Here is a 16901-nt window from a genome sequence, read left to right as displayed (position 1 = left end):
TTTTGGGCAGCTATAACAAAATACCTTAGACTGGATAATATATAAACAAGAGAAACAAGAGAAGCTAGCGAATAAGGGCTGCTAAAGTTAGGGACTAGAGTCAGAGAGCTGGAACATCCTGGCCTGGTCCCACCAAGTTCTCTGGGAACCTCGGTTGAGTCCAGCCTGGCCAAAAGACATTCCTGAATAATGGCCCGTCCATGCCCAAACTGTCACCCACGATGCCCAAAACTCACTCCCAGCTAAATGTTACCCCAAGAAGAATAAGACTAAGTAGTTTTAAATTATATATATATTTTTCTTTTTGAAATTTTTTTTCAAAATTCCATAGTTATATACAGTAACATCAATTTCAACAACAGCAGTACAAAGCACACATTTGACTTACAGGAGCACTGATTGCCAAAGAATACCAAAGTGTTTCACCTTGATGATCCATGGGAGGACCCACTACACTACAGACAGGTAGGAGGGAGAACAATGACATTTCGCCGTGAACTTAATTGAGCTCACAGGAAAACAAAAATAAAAAACATCACCAGGATTTTGCATTTTACATTCACCAGGATGTATGACAGATAGAGTTAAAACGTCAATAACTTAAATATAATTAAATATTATTTAAGAAATATTATGCTTTAAATTATTTACAAATAATCTCTTTGTGGATGTTATAATAAAATAATGTCACACTGCACCTGGGGGAGGTTGGGGAAAATAAATAAGCTTTTCTTCAAGCTCTGACTCTCAGTCCAGGTATGAAGGCTCAAGGCTTCAGATTTTGAAATATTTGGTCCAGATGCTTCATGGAATCCCTGACCCATCTCTCCTTGGGATCAGCACAGACCTCCTTGCCCCGTTTGGTCTTGAAGCTGTGGGGGAGAGAGGGCACAATTAGATGGAACACTTTGAAGATCCTACACAGGACTGTGGGCCATTGGTCCCTAGAACTGATCAGCCCTTGGTCCTTAGGTGAAGAACCTGGACCCGGGAGAGGAGGGAGAGGAAGAGTGGGAGGAAGAAGCTCCAGAAGGAAGCTCTGCTCTTGCTGTCCAGGTGAAACCCTCTAGGGTCCTGGCTACAGATATTGGGTTAGTTTCACCAAGCCCCTAGAAGGGAATCCTGGAGCAGTTATGGACTCTTCATGGGCTGAGTTTCTCTATGGGGTAGAGGGGCCCTTTGGATAGAAGTTATATGCATCCAACTCATGTGGACATGAATCTTGACTTTTCTATGTTGTCCATCAGAACATTCGAATGGGGTGCTAGGCACTGTCCACTCACATCACAGCTTCCTTGGGACACTGGATGTTGGTGATCCTTGTGTAGCTCTCCAGCCTCTGGATAGGAATTTTCCTGTTGATCACATTAAAGCAGCAGGTGATTGGAATGGAAACTGAATCTGAAAGAAATTTTGCAAAGAATGAGACATTTAGGACCCACTGTAAGTGTGCATTTGTAAGGAAAAGAAGAGAAGGAAGGAGAAGACCAAGAAGTCACCATCCCAAGTTCAGTGTCTTAGTCCAGATCCCAGAGATAAAATGTTGCCTGTGAGTCTCTTTCCTCTATTGAACTCTGCGGCCCATCATTGTTGACTGGGTTTGGAAACATTTTGAGTAACAAGCTAGTCCTTGTCTACTAACCCAAAACTTCTGACACTGGGAACATAAGTTCCAATACCTTGCTTCCCAGTCTTTCATCCTCATGGGCTTTAGAGCTAGCCTATGCCATATGCTGAGATTCCTCTGGGTCCTTATCCTCTTTACACAGCCACTGTTCTGGAAGGTACACTGAACCACAACCAAAATTTGAAGCTTCCAGCAATAGTTTCTTCCTTTCCACTACTGCCTGAAATGTCCTTTACACCCACAGTGAGAAACAGTTCTTCATTCTGGATTATTTCCCCAAACAATGGGAGGGTTGTTGCTGTAGCGGCTCCACTGTCTCCTCCCAAATCTGGGGTCAGGAAAGATCAAGGGAACCAGCCTCAGTGACCTGGGCCTTTAGTTCTGGTTTTGTTCCTAATGAGCTGTGACATAATAGCTCTTCTTAATTCCTCTTTTGTTCTCCCCTTAAAAAGGGAGAGGTCTTACCTGGCTGAGCAAGTCCCTGGGGGCTGAAAGTGGCTGCCATGAGCAGCAGGCACAGAAGCGCTGCAGAAACCTTCATCTTGGAGGGCAAGGGTGTGAGCTTCAGCATGAGAGGTGAAGGTTTCTGGGTTGTTCTCAACCTCTCTGCTCCTCTCACCAGCCTTTTATAGGGAGCAGAGAGCCTGGGCAGGGTCACAATCAAGGAAGAATGAAGTAAGACCTTTCTTGAATATGCTGAGTAGGCACCAGATCCTGGGATAATTTCCAGATAACAAAAGAAGGAAGTTGTGAGTTTCTATCTTTTGCTTAGGCTCTGTGGAGCAGAGGCTGAAGGGTATGGGATTGTGCTCAGCAAAGTGACCTCATTGAACTATTAAGGGCTCTGATTTCCTTGAAATGGAAAATTGTCTGTAAGAAAGGAAGAATGGAAGCTGACGTCGTAGTGGAAGAGAGCCAAGGACTTACCCCTCTGTGGGTAATAGGAGGCCAGGGATGGGTCCTAAGGCTTTGCTGGTGCTCTCCATCACACTAGAGTCACTTGCAGCTCTAAGCCAGGCAAACTCCTTTAGAACCCCAGCCACAGAACGTTGGCAGAATGACAGAATCCTGGAACTAAGTCTTAATGCCCCAAAATCTTGCTGTTGTAGAGCGTAAGAACTAGACAGCACACGCTGGTCTTGTAGCATGGTGGTTTCCAAACATTTTATTTAGATGCTCAAGTTTCTTTCCAAATGAAATTATATGGAGAAGTCCAATATGTCACGGAGTTTCAGGTGGAATGGGTCCATTTGCAGAAGGCCTTTCAACTCTCTTGGTTCACACACAGTGGGGCTGTGGGCGGGGCGTGGCAAGAAGGAACCAAGTTTGTAAATGACTGACCTCATCTACTCCCCCTGCAGGCCTGATCTATCCATCATTACAATATCATATAGAAGTTTTCCTGCTCTAAGAATTCACTGTATTCTTCTATTCATCCTTTTTCCTCTCCACAAATCTCTGGCTACCACTGATCTTTTCTCTGTCTCTGTGAGCTTGTCTTTTCCCAAATATCGTATGCATAGTTGGAATCATATGGTAGGCAGCCTTTTCAGACTGGCTTCTTTCACTAAGCAATATGCATTTAAGGTTTCTCCGTGCCTTGTTGTGGTTTGATAGCTAATTACTTCCTTTCTTCTTTATTCATTTATTATTTTTATTGTGGTAAAAATGCACATACTATAAAATTTACCATCTTAACCATTTTTAAGTGCATAGTTTAGTGGCATTAAGAACATTCACACTGTTGTGCAACAGTTTCAATAACTCTTTTCATCTGTAAACAGAAATTCTATACCTATTGATCTCCAGTTTCCCCTCCCCCAAGCCCCTGGCAACCACCATTTCTACTTACTGTTTCTGATTTTGACTACTCTAACTACCTCATGTGAGTGAAATCATACAGTATTTTTCTTTTGTGACTGGCTTATGTCGTTTAGCATAAGGATCTCAGGGTTCATCTATGTGGTAGCATATGATATGCTACATATCCTTAAGGCTGAGTAATATTCCTTTTTATGTATATAGTACATTTTATGTATCCATTCATCTGTTGAGGGCTCTCTATTCTGTTCCATTGACCCATTTGTCTATTCTTTCACCAATACCACACTGTCTTGATTAATGTTTCCTAATAGTAAATCTTGAAGTTGGGTAATGTTAGTCCTCTGACTATTCTTTTTCAGTACTGTGTTAGCTATTCTAGATCTTTAACCTTTCCATATAAACATTAAAATCAGTCTATCAAATCCAAAAAATAACCTGCTGGGATTTGGACTGGGATTGTGTTGAAGGTACAGATCAAGTTGGGAAGAACTGCATGCTGACAACATTAACTCCACCTATCCATACACATGGAATATGTCTTCATTTATTTAGATCATCTTTAGTCTTTCATCAGAAGTTTGTAGTTTCCCTCATATATATTGTACATCTTAGACTAATTTCTAAACACTTCATTTTATTGTGTATTATTATGTATACACAATAAAATAGTATTGTGTATTATTGTGTATACACAATAAAATAGTGTTGTGTATTAATTTCAAATTCTAGTTGTTCATTGCTGATATACAGGAAGCTATTGAATTTTATCTATTAACCTTGTATCCTATAGCTAAAATTGCTTATTAGTGGCATGACTTTGTTTTGTTGCTGATTCTTTGTGATTTTCTACACACACAATCATGACTTCTGCAAATAAAGACAGTTTTATTTATTCTTTCTAATCCGTATATATTTTTATTTTCTTGTCTTGTGCTATTGTGTTGGCTAGGCCTTCCATTATTATGTTGAATTGGAGTGGTGAGAAGAAACATCCTTGCCTTATACTCAATCTTAGGAGAAAAATATCTAGTTTCTCACCATTAAGTATGATATTAGCTGTAGGTCTTTTTTAGTGCACTCTATAAAGTTGAGGAAGTATCCCTCTATTCCTAGTGTGCTGAGAGTTTTTTTTTAAATCATGAATGGCTGTTGAATTTTGTCAAAAAATTTTTTTCCATCTATTGATATTATAATAAGATTTTCCTTCTTTAGAAAGTTGATATGATGGGTTATATCAACCAATTTTTGAATGCTGGATCCACTTTGTTGTAGCTTATAATTCTTTTTATACATTGTCAGATTTTATTTGCTGATATTTTGTTGAGAATTTTGTTCAGGAGTTTGGTTTATAGATTTCTGTTGGTTTGTAGTTTTCTTTTGTTGTAATGTCTTTATCTGGTTTTGATGTTAGGGTAATTCTGGACTCAGAATGAATTAGGAAGGGAGGAGAGGGGGCAATTACAAAATTTGTTCCTCAGGAATTCTGATTGTTTTGTAGAAATAACATGGGTTAGTAATTGGCAATGTATTGTTGAACTATAGGGTGTATATCTAAAATTTCACCACCAAATCCAAGATCGAATACTGCCTTTTCAATTAATGTGTTTAGATTTCTCACAAGACAGTAAATATTCCCCAATAATCTTGAAATTTAAAAGCTCTATAGGAGTTCATATATATCAGTGCACCATACTTAAGAATTTATTTCTCTATAGTTGGGAATTATACCATTTCCATTTTTATGGTTTTACACAATACTTGTGGAAAAGCTGATATAGCATTATTATTAATGTCTTTGCTTAATTTTATAGCCAAAGAATTAACAATTCAAAATATGTGGATATTATTAAGGCTTTTAATCAAATGAATACATTGCTGGAAAATTTGCCCCTTCACTTAAACGTGAGTGTATTATTCTTAAAAACATTTTATAATTGCTAAGAAGAAGATATTTGTCTTGTTAAAAGACAAAAGAAACCTACAGTGATAGAGGTTAGAATAGTGGTTCTTTTGCAGGTACGGACATCATGAGGGAACATTTTGGAAGCCAGGAATGTTCTACATTTTGATCAGAGAGGTAGTTAAATGGTTAATTACACATGTAAAATTCATGAAACTCTACATTTAAAATGCCTGCACTTTACTGCACAGTATATTGAATTATACTTCGAAATAAAGTAAATCAAGGCAAAAGCCTCACCATTATTTTGCTTACATTTTACTTTATTTGCTTTTTAATATGTATGTTAGTTGCTTTATTTTTTTCTTGTGATTAATATGCTCCTGTTCTGAAATCAGGTGAGTTTTTACAGTTTTGATTCAGAAGAGATTTTTAAACATTTACCTCATGCATTTTTTATTTATTACAATTACTATGTGAGCTTTTAACAGTAAAGAATTTGCAGAATATGGAACATGTGTGTCATTTGGAGTTCCTTTAATCAGAAAGGAAATTGAGTTGCTCCAGGATGGCAGCTTTTTAATCATTTTAGGGGATGGTTCTATGCTAGGTGTACTGTGTAGCACCAATCTGAGGGCGTGCATGGGGTGGGGATATTGGCTTAGGAGTGGAGTTTGTGTATATTTTTCAAGCAGTAATAAGGCCATTGTCTTATATAATACCCTGAGGACTTTGTTAATTTTCCTCTGAGCTGACTTCAAACGAAAAGTGCATCCATGCACAGACAACAGAAATAGTCGTGAAAATTATAATTATTGGGAATCAAAAGAGGCCAGTAAAAAGGAAGGGAATTAAGTGTCGAGGAACTTGAGTCTAGTCTTGATTTGACCAATAACCTGGCCAAAGTGGCCTTGGGCAAGTCTTATTGACTTTGAGATTCACTATCCTCATCTATGAAGTAAGCGGTTTTGACAGGTTTTGTGATGACAAGTAGTTTTTGATCATGTGCCAACTTTATGAATTGGTGATAGATGACTAGAAAGTTTTGTTGTAAAAATAAAACAATGAGGCATTACCTTGGGTTTTTGAATATAATGCTTGATTGATTAGTGATGTCTGCTATTAGTACAGTAATAAGAAGTGGTACTACCTAAGTAACCTATTCCAGAATTAAATAGTACTTAAGCTCTTCTCTAACTTGATTCATCTGTGATTGTCTGCAAATAATCAAATCAAAGAGCAGAGAGGCTCAGATGCTAGGAAATGTCAGAGAAGTGTTCTTGGCTGTCAGTCCTAAGACAGGCAGAATAGCATGATTGTTAAAAGTCTTCATTTGGATACTGGGAACACTGGTTAATATCTTTGTCAGAGAAGGCTCAGATTATTTAACTTCTTTATATTCCAATTTCCTACCTATTCTTTAATTTTCTTGTGTGGAAATTGATATTTATTTTTATGCATTTTATGAATATTATCTGATACCCAAAACTTGCTTTAAAGAGTGACTAGCATATGGTAGGTGATCAATAAACTAACTGTAATCAATAGTTAAGTAAGGTGGGTGTAGTGTCCAGAAGATAAGTGGATATAGATGTGTTATAGGGATGGACCTTGGGGAATATTTGTGCTGTGGATGAAGAAAAAAAATGTGTCTCCCAGGAACGGGAGCAAAGTGAGATCCTGGGATCCTGCTAAGAACCAAAATACTAGACGGCTCTGGGAACTCAGAGGGAATGGAAGTCAGATCCCAGTGCTAACAGATGGCAAGGGGCATCAGAATTCTAATTCTGCAGGGAGTTTAGGAATCTCAGTTGGCAAGCCACTTTGATTACGCAATTTCCCTCTCTTGTTTTATTTTTAAACTGAATTTGAGAAATCCTTATGTAAAAAGTTAAAATGAAACTTTAGGGCATGCAAATTCAGCAGCTGTTCTGTCCAGTGGCCTGGCTGTGTTGTTCGGAGAAGTGGTCCTTCTGCCTTTCCTGTTTCTTTTCTCTTTGGTGGCTTCCCCATGAGCAGTTTTCTAAGGTGGACTTGACAACTATGTGAAATAGGACATATAGAACAAATATGTCTGTGGCTCAGTGGCTAATGGAGCAGAGCCTGAGATCAGAAACAACTGTCTGTGAATGAAGGGCAGGAAACGTATACCTTGCTATGGAACCAGACCTTCTAGATTCTTACCTGTTTCTCAAGGAGTGAAATTAGGTGGGAGAGCATCCTGGGAAGCAGAATTTCTGCTTTCATTTTTCAGCTCTGCTCCAAATGTCCTTAATGATCACAATATTATAGAATGAGTTGAAAGAGGCAGTTGCATTTAATTTATTCAAGCATTTCCCTTTACAAATGAAACAACAACAGAAGTGAAATGATTTATCATAGGTTGTGCGGCTACTTCATGACAAGCTAGCACTGGCAAGTGGGGATGTCAGAACAAAAGCCATCATGGAATTCCAATTAGAGGGCAAGAACCATGCAGAAAACCTATAGTGAGGTGTCCAGAAACCTCAGAGACTCTCCAGTGCGCTGGCCTCTTCAGACCTGCCTCCTGGAATATCCAGATGCCTGGGGCAATTATTAATAATACAGAAGAGTTGCCTTAACCCACACCAAAATATGGAGTCAGAATCTTCAGAGAAGAAGCCCTGAATTCTCTATTTCTGAAGTGCTCTAGGTGACCAGGTAATTTTTAATCAAAGCCATTTTGGGAGTCATTAATCTAGTTCAAATGCCTCATTTACAGATGTATAAACTGAGGCACAGAGTGGGAAAATGATTTCCCCAAAGTCACTTTGACAATTTAGTAAAGAATCAAAACCAGAATTCAGCAACGGGGTCACCATGCCCAGTTACACATTGGACTACCTCGTTTGGTAGACTCTACCTGGTAGAGTCTTCATTGTAATGGAGGCTCTGGAATCTTTATTGTTTTGCCTCTGTAAGTTCTTGTTGCAAGGATAAGCAATCCTGAGCCCAGCTGGAAAACAGATGAATAATTTCAAGGAGGGTTATTTAATATGTCTCAACAAAGGAGCATGAACAGATTCCATTCAGACTTGGGAACATGGAATTTACTATTTCAAGCTTTTGTATCACCAGTCCCCACTCAATGCCTAATATTTGCTTGGCACAGGGGACCTTCTGAAACCCAATAAACTGTATAGGGATGTCTATTCTTGTCCTTTGTAACTCCCTGGAATCAATTGGAATTTTAGGATAAACTCTTGAATGAGGTTTGGGTATGCGGCTGGGTGTAAGGAGGAGAGGTGGGCAGAACTGTTTTATTATGAGAACTAAGAAATTGTCTTGATGACAGTGAACTGTCCAGTTGCCCCTGGGGCTTTGGGGGTGCTATCGGGATGTGCATAGAAGTCTCCTGGCCTGCCCTGCTGGTTATTTGGGCAAATATTGCATAATGCTGGGTTCCTGGCTTGCTTGGTAGTGTAGATTCTGGTTACTGTCTTCCCCTGCTCTGTCTCTGCTGGTGGCCATGGTGATGTGGTCCAAGATACACATTTAAGGACTAGGGGTGAAAATGGAATTTGTCTGTTGAATCCCCTCATTTCCTAAATATACAGATTATCATCTCAACTTTATTGTTGGAGCAGCTGAGGATGAGAGTAGGGAATTGATATGCTGGAGGTGAAACAGAGCACCCAGGGGTCTGGTTGTCCAGGCCAAGCTCTTCCCAGGGCTCCTGGTTTCAAGTGTAATGCCTGTAACAGTGTGGTACGGTTTGACACAGCATAATGTGGGCTGCCTCTTATCCAGATTTCAAGAGTTTTCTCACCAGTCTACTTTCTCCTTACTTGGGCTGCTGGAGTCTTTGTCACTGGACCACCCCTGGTCACTGGCAGGTGAAAGAGACATGGAGACTCTTGTCCTAGCTCTTAAATGCATCTGCCTGGAGGGACACATGCCACATCTGCTTACATTTTATTGCCCAAAGTGGATCACACAGGTTGTCGGTTTTCAAGATGGCCTGGAAGTACAACCCTGCCCTGTGCGCTGAAGAGGAAGAACTGGAAATATCAGACGTCTCTAATCACTACCAGATGTTCCATGTTATCCATGTCGGTTTAGTAACCTTTGAGCCTTATGACGTTCTTGGCTAAGCAATTTCTCATACTTCACATTCAAATAGTCCAACTCATTTATCAAAAATGTCTTTTACTTTAACTTGAGGCAGGGTGATGGGTCTAAAGTATTTCATAATATTTAGTGCATTCCACAGCATTCTAAATAAAACATATTAATTTTGTCGACATAAAAACCAAACCCACAATTGACTTTTATCTAAATGTCAGAGAATAGTGTTAATGATTCCACAAGTTATTCACATCAACTCAATAAAGTGGGAAATTATTATAAAGCCCTCAATGACAAGGTGTTAATTGGTACTCAGGGTGGTATTTTTACTTCATTATTTATTAAGATCACAATTAAGCTCATCAAGGCTAACAGCCTCTAGGTTAATATCTGTTAGGCACTGTGAAGGAGTCATTGCACAAATAAATGTTCCACATCACATACAAAATAGTTGGTTTTGTTTATATCACTGTTTTTTAAAAACTGAAACCAAGTAGTCTACTTGATTTATTAATATGATTAATATGCATTGTACTCCATAATAGCATTCTGAGCCAAACAGTGTTTCATTTTCTTTGTGTGAAAATCAACATTTCATTTCTATTCCATGTTGTTAAAGATAAGAAAGTACAATGTGAAGTCAACTGCAGAGTCTTCAGGTCAGTATAATAAACATTAGTGTGTTTTAGACTACATGAACTAGTTAAAAAAATGTAAACATCTCTCTCAAGGCACCTGCCAACATTGGCATGTAGCGATGGATGGCTGCAGTGTGGTGCCTGCTCCCACATGTGCCTCCAACATTTGCCTGTGGAGTCCATGCCAGAGTCATTCCCACAAGAGGGATCTTCAAGAAGAAATTGCAACTTGAAGCTTCCAAGTAGCCCAATTTTAGCTGTGTGGTTTTAATTAATTAATTAATTTTAGAGACAGAGTCTCGCTATGTTGCCCTGACTGGTCTCGAACTCCCGGGCTCAAGTGATCCTCCTGCCTCAGCCTCCCAAAGTGCTGAGATTACAGGCACTCATTACTATGCCCAACTCCAGCTTTGTGGTTTTAAATTTCATTGCTTTTCCCATTCAAATTTTTGAGATTGGTCTAATCATACATAACTAAAGGAGGTAGTCTTTTTTAAATTACATGTGGCTGCTGTGATCTGCAGAAATACTGTTTCTTCAAGAATCTGCCTTCAAAAGTCAAGAGGTTTCTATTTCATTGGTGGAGGATACTACACTTGCATCACTTATCTGAAGCATTTCCAGGATGTGTGCTATTGCTAAGAACAGCTTCTGAAATGTTTCTGGCATTGCCTCCAACACAGAATGAGGTACCTGAAGAACTTGTAATAAATTTTAAATGGTTGCATTTTTCTTGTAGAAAACATAAAATATGTTGTTCCCTAAAGGAAAGGACAAAAATATAACTGCATTTAGGGTAATCAGTTCATTCTGCTTCAGCCTGGACTTTCTCGGTTTTAGCAATGAAAGTCCAGTGTCCCAGGAAACCTCTCAGTTCTGGGCAAATCAGGACAGTTGGTCACTCTATCTGTGCTTTAAACACTAAGATTGGATCTGGCTGCTCTATTTATGTATTTTCTCCCTTTCTTCTCTCCCCATCTCACTCTGTGTGTATATCTGTGTGTATACACATATGTGTGCATATATATGTACATAGGTATGTATATATAAATATACAAACATATACATATACACATATACACATGTATATAAATACACACATATATGGACATAATGTACATATGATTATATTTACAGCTTTTTTCACTTAATGAGTCATGCACTCTCTCAAGTCATTAAATATTCTTCAGCTGGTTGAATTTAGTGGCTTCATACTGTTTCATTATAAAAATGCCATACATAATTAAAACATTTCTTTATGATTAGGCATATATAATTTATATTTTCATTTAAAAATAATTTTAATTAACATTATTTTGAAAACCCAGGTTTAAAAATCCTGCCCCATGTCTTTACCGCTGTTGAAATGTGAAGCTTTAGTAGATATTGCCATATCGCTTTCCATAAAGTTTTTACTCAGGACAACATTTATTAGTTGTAGTAGGCAAATAAAGGACCCCTTTGGTTAGGCACGGTGGCACACATCTGTAATCCCAGCATTTTGGGAGGTCGAGGCGGGTGGATCACTTGAGGTCAGGAGTTCGAGACCAGCCTGGCAACATGGTGAAACCCTGTCTCTACTAAAAATACAAAAATTAGCCGGCCATAGTGGCACATGCCTATAATCCCAGCTACTTGGGAGGCTGAGGCAGGACAATTGCTTGAACCCAGGAGGTGGAGGTTGCAGTGAGCTGAGGTCGCACCACTGCACTCCTGTCTGGACGACAGAGTGAGACCCTGTCTCAATAAATAAGTAACCCCACCGGGCGTGGTGGCTCACGCCTGTAATCCCAGCACTTTGGGAGGCCAAGGCAGGCGGATCACGAGGTCAGCAGATCGAGACCATCCTGGCTAACATGGTGAAACCCCATCTCTACTAAAAATACAAAAAATTAGCCGGGTGTGGTGGCGGGCGCCTGTAGTCCCAGCTACTTGGGAGGCTGAGGCAGGAGAATGGCGTGAACCCGGGAGGCGGAGCTTGCAGTGAGCCGAGATTGCACCACTGCACTCCAGCCTGGGCGACAGAGTGAGACTCCAACTCAAAAAAAAAATAAAAATAAAAAAATAAAAAAATAAAAAATAAAATAAATAAATAAATAAATAAATAAATAAGTAAGTAACCCCTAAAAGTTCACTCCCTGATCCCTGGAACCTGTGACTCTGTTACCAGGATGAGGGGGTGAGTTTTTATCATATCTGCTTTAGATAATGGCTAACTGGGAAAGAGTTAGAGAAAAGGAGAGAGAGAAAAGGCAGAATGGCCATCTCTCTGGGGAATGAGTTCAGGTTGCTGGACCAAACAGCTACAGGATTTGGGCAATCCTAAGTTTCATTTTCACTTTTCACACTAAGGATCTTTGCGGATGGGATCCAGGGTACAGACCTTGAGATGGAGAGATTATCCAGGTATGCTCAATCTAATACCACGAGTCCTTGAAAGTGGAGACTCTTTTCTGAGTCTCATCAGAGAGAGGAGATGGAAGAAGAAGAAATGGGTAGTATGAAAGGGACTTGACCCACTGTTGCTGACTTTGAAAATGGAGAAGGGGGCTCTGGGCCACAGAATACAGAGGCGTCTAGAAGCTGGGAAAAGCTCTTGTCTGACAGCCATCAGGAGAATGAACATTTCGGCTCAGTAAACCAATAACCCAAAGGAACTGAATTTTGCCAATGCCCAGAGCAATCGAAAAAATGGATCCTTCCCTAGAACTTCTAGACAGAAACACATTCCTGATAAGACCTTGGTTTTAGCCTGCTGAGGCCTATGTTCAGCTTCCGACCTCCAGAATTGTAACATAATACATTTATATTGTTTAAGCCACTAATTTTGTGGTAATTGATTACTGCAGAAATAGAAAAGTAATACATTATTAACTGAAAGTATATGCTACTTTGTTAATAAAAAATATTATTTTGTATATAGGCAAAACTAACCTATAGTGGTAGCATTGAGGCTAGATGTTGTAGGGTATTGAGTGGCAGGGAATGTGAGGGAGACTTTGGGGTTTAGAAATGTTCTACAAATATTGATCTGGATGGTGATTCCTGGGGCATATGTATGTAAAAGTGATTTAACTTCTTTGAACTTTATTGTAGGAAACCATTGCCTCAATTTAAAAGTTAGCAGAAAGAAACTATTCCAGTATGAGCTTGTTTAAATTTGTGTCTACTGGTTGGTATTTTTGTGTACATGTTCAATGGTTTATGTTTTTATTTGGTGAATTATTTGATAGTCTTCTTAGCTTAGGAGTTCAATTATTTTTTTAAATTTATTTATAAGAGACCTTAAATCTTCTACCTCTTGTTTATCTAATTTCTTTTCAAAAAAAACTCTGGATCATCTTTTAAAAATACTGAAGTTCCAGAACTTGAAACATATCCCTGACCTCAGGATTTCCTCTCACAAGAGGGAACTTACACTCTTACAAAAAAGCATCTGGGACTGTCCCTGCCAATTGCCTCATATAACACCGATACAGAGTCAAGTTTTCTTTATAAATTAAGTTTATATAAATCCCCAGTCCACATGCAAGGCAAGTGTCACAAAAAATAAGCTCAGAAAGTTTTCATTTTTCAGTGATGTGGCTTGACACAAAGGTGCATCCAGAGCTAAGAAATGAAAATAGCGGTAAAAGTCAATTATGAGAAAGCAAAGTGGGTTAGTAGAATGCAGGGCATTTATGTCAAGTGCCTAATCCCAGCTTGCCTGCTTAGTAGCCATGGGACCTATTTAGATATAATTAGATCCACCTGCTTCGTGTGTCAAATGTGGGGATATACAAGATCAAGGATGGCAAATAGGTTTTCAATGCAAGTGTCAACTCGAGAGGTTTATTGGAAAAGATAATGAGGCCTTATGTCGGCTATGAAAAATAGTGATGTGATTCTTTACTAATATTCTCCATCAGTACAGGATCAGGGAGGAGCCCAGCTCTGGGACATGTTGGCCATTTGTGGGCTAGGAGATTATCTGTGTTCCTCTCTATTTTATTTTCCCATGATTGATTATCATCTTGAAATGAGTCTAATCTGAGACTTGGACACTTAGGGCATTAGGAATCAGCAGAGAAGTTTTCTTTGCTGTTTAGCTGTAGGACAGGCAGGATAATGGTTAAAACAATGGACTCTAACCAGATTGCCAGGATTTGGATGCTTGGATGTTTTTGAAAGCTTATTTCAGGTCTCTGTGCCACTGTTTTCCTATCAGCAAAATAGGTGTGAATTAAACTAGTTGACACAGGAAAAGGGCATTGAAAAGTGAGGTGTTAGCATGTGGTATTTAATAAACTCATTGTTATAGATATTGATAGTGAGAATATAGTGATGAGAGGATGCTAGACAGAGACCCAGGATGTGGACTATTGAAGAAGGACTCCCTTAATTGTCTTCATGAGTTCAGATAAAGACATGTGATAGAGATGGACCTTCAGGAATGCCTGTGCTATAAATAAGGAAATAAAAAGAGTCTCCTGGAAACAGGGAAGCAAGAGACCCCAAAATCTTCACATCAGCCAGAGGCGCAGGATGCTCTGGACCCCAGAAAGAATAGGAGAAAGATCCCAGGTATGACACATACCCAGAGACACCATGCTCATGTTCTGCAGATGGTTCAGAGCCTACAGTCGGAAAGTCCCCGTGTTTTGCAATTTCCCTTCCTTCGGTTTTGGTTTTAATGTGGATTTCAAAAACCTTAGCATGGAAAACTAAAATGAAACTTAAGACTGCCCAATTCCTGCAGCTGTTTGGTCCAGCAGCCTGAATGCATTCCCTGGGGAGGTGGCCATTCTGCCCTTTCTCTCTCTCTTCATTTTCTCTAACTCCTTCCTAGTTAGCCATTATCTAAAGCAAATGCAAAAACGTGCTCATAGTTTAGAAGCTGGTGAATAGTGAGACCATGGTCTAGACCATAAGCTAGTAGAAGACAGGGATCAATTAGCATTGGAAAAGAAACAAATCTGCAATGGAAGCTGTTCTCTGTCTTAAGTGATTCCCAAGGAATGTAGCAGGGTCAGGTGGAAGAATGTTCTGCAAATCGCAAGTTCTGAAGAATGGCTACATTCTTCACCTTCATCTCAGATTTATTCAGCGATCACAAAAGTCATAGAAATAATGGAAAGAGGCACTAAGAGAGCGAGATGAAGTCACAGCAGGTCACACAGCTGGTTTATGGCGATCCAGGACTGGAGAGGAAGTGAAAGGCCACACAGGACTTGGGCAGGTCATTCCAAAGACTGCCATGCAAGTTCAAGGCCGTGGGGTCCGAATTCACATGTGAGAGAACAAAGGAACCTCAGAGAGCATCGGTGTTCCAGTGCTATACCTCTGTATCCCTAGGAAAACTGGTTAAAATCCTGATGGGGGCACTGTTCCACAACCCAATGTCCTGACTCAGAATCTTGGGATAAGGCCAGGAAACTTGTATTTTCAGAAGTAGTCCTGGTGATTCTGATTCATAGTCAGTTTGGAAACCATCAGTCTAGTGCAAAAGGTAAGCTGGGTCTCATGGAAGAAAAAATGATTTGCACAGACTTACCTGACACACAGCCTAAAGAAAGAGCTGAGGATGCAATGCTCAAAGATGTGCATTCCTGTCTGTTTGCTGGTCCCTACTGGAAACTGCTCTATTAGAGGCCCCAACATCTCCAATCCTTTGAGTTTACAGGTTCATGCTATGGGAGTTGGAGGAAAAACAGCCTGAGAACTTCTTCAACGTGGAGACATACAGCATTTACTGTTTTCTACCGCCTTCTGCCCAAGCCTTGCTGAGTGCCAGAGGGTCTTCTGAGTATCAATGCATATGGTGATATTTTAGTTTTTTAATTCCAACTCACAGCGTGCTTCTACACTTGGTTAGAGTTTTAGAGTTCACTCCTGATTGGTGTTTGGAGATGAGGTCTTGGTGGCAGGAGAAGTATACAGAACTACTGAATCTGGCATGAGGACGAATGAAGTTGTCTGGTTGCTAATTGCTCCCAGGACTTTTGTTGAATTTGGGGTTGGGGATGGGGGGCCTTAATGAAAAATCTGTGTCTAAGCAGGCAATGCCTGAGCAAGGAGTGGGTTCACAGTAATCCAGGTCCTGGGTGGTACATGAAGACAGATGTGAAATACTTTCCTTTCCAACTCTTCCCTAGCCAGTGCATGTGGTGATGTTTGCCAAGACATAGTTCCTGGGGCTAGGAAAACATGTGGGATCATCTGCCAGATTCCCTCACTTGCTGCCTGTGACACAGCATTATCCTCATTTAATGGAGAGGAAAACTGAGGCCCAGAAGGAGAATTTGATATTCCACAATGCTCAGGGAGTCAGTGCCACTCCTGGAATCAGCATCAATGTCTCCTGCTACCCAGGGTGAGATTTTCCAGTGCTCCATGCTTCTGAGTGCTCTGCTTTCTACAGAAGCTATCATTCTCTCCCCAAGACTGGCAGGTATTGGCCCTGCTATTGGTCTTTACTGTTGGTGAGGAGGTAAAATTATAGCTAATTTTCATACAAATGGATCCCCTTTTGGAAAAAGGAGCTGGCCAAACTCATAGACTGCAGTAGAATCTTAGGGGTCATCCAGGAAGAGGAGGCCCTGTCTTTTTGAATTCATGTTTTAAAAGCTCTGCAGTTGGGGCTTATAGGGCTAGTGAGAGAGGGAAGTGAACTTGGGGCTCAGGGTAGGCATGCCTCTCAATACTGCCTTGTGATATTTTGGTAGTGAGTTGTAGGAGCTGGGTCCCTAGGCCTCCCACTGTGTCCTCTTGACCAAATATCTTCAGTAAGCTCCAGCTGACCCCATTCTTCCTATGAGTTGCTGCGTCTCCTCCACCCCTACCA

At 40.1% G+C, this 16901-nt stretch overlaps 1 protein-coding gene across 1 annotated transcript; it reads right to left on the bottom strand.

The window, feature by feature from the left end:
• Positions 1 to 274: 274 nt before the first annotated feature.
• On the bottom strand, positions 275 to 2202 carry CCL8 (C-C motif chemokine ligand 8). Its single transcript, XM_003778786.3, has 3 exons — positions 2093 to 2202; positions 1284 to 1401; positions 275 to 872 (listed from the first exon to the last, which is right to left on the bottom strand). Exons 1-3 carry the CDS (start codon positions 2196 to 2198, stop codon positions 767 to 769), a joined length of 330 nt encoding a protein of 109 aa, XP_003778834.1. The 5' UTR covers positions 2199 to 2202; the 3' UTR covers positions 275 to 766.
• Between the last annotated feature and the right edge of the window lie 14699 nt (positions 2203 to 16901).

The sequence above is a fragment of the Pongo abelii genome, chromosome 19 (genome assembly GCF_028885655.2).
Source record: "Pongo abelii isolate AG06213 chromosome 19, NHGRI_mPonAbe1-v2.0_pri, whole genome shotgun sequence".
NCBI lineage: Eukaryota > Metazoa > Chordata > Mammalia > Primates > Hominidae > Pongo > Pongo abelii.
Note: the sequence above shows the minus strand (reverse complement) of the source record. Positions and strands in the feature narration are given on the sequence as shown.

What these genes read in the sequence shown, in the direction of transcription:
- CCL8 (XM_003778786.3), bottom strand. Translation starts at nt 2,198, where the DNA reads ATGCTGAAGCTCACACCCTTGCCCTCCAAGATGAAGGTTTCTGCAGCG. An exon ending in CCAGGGACTTGCTCAGCCAG is followed by an intron (nt 1,402 to 2,092) that starts GTAAGACCTCTC and finishes AATTTCTTTCAG; the next exon opens with ATTCAGTTTCCATTCCAATC. An exon ending in TGTCCCAAGGAAGCTGTGAT is followed by an intron (nt 873 to 1,283) that starts GTGAGTGGACAG and finishes TCTCCCCCACAG; the next exon opens with CTTCAAGACCAAACGGGGCA.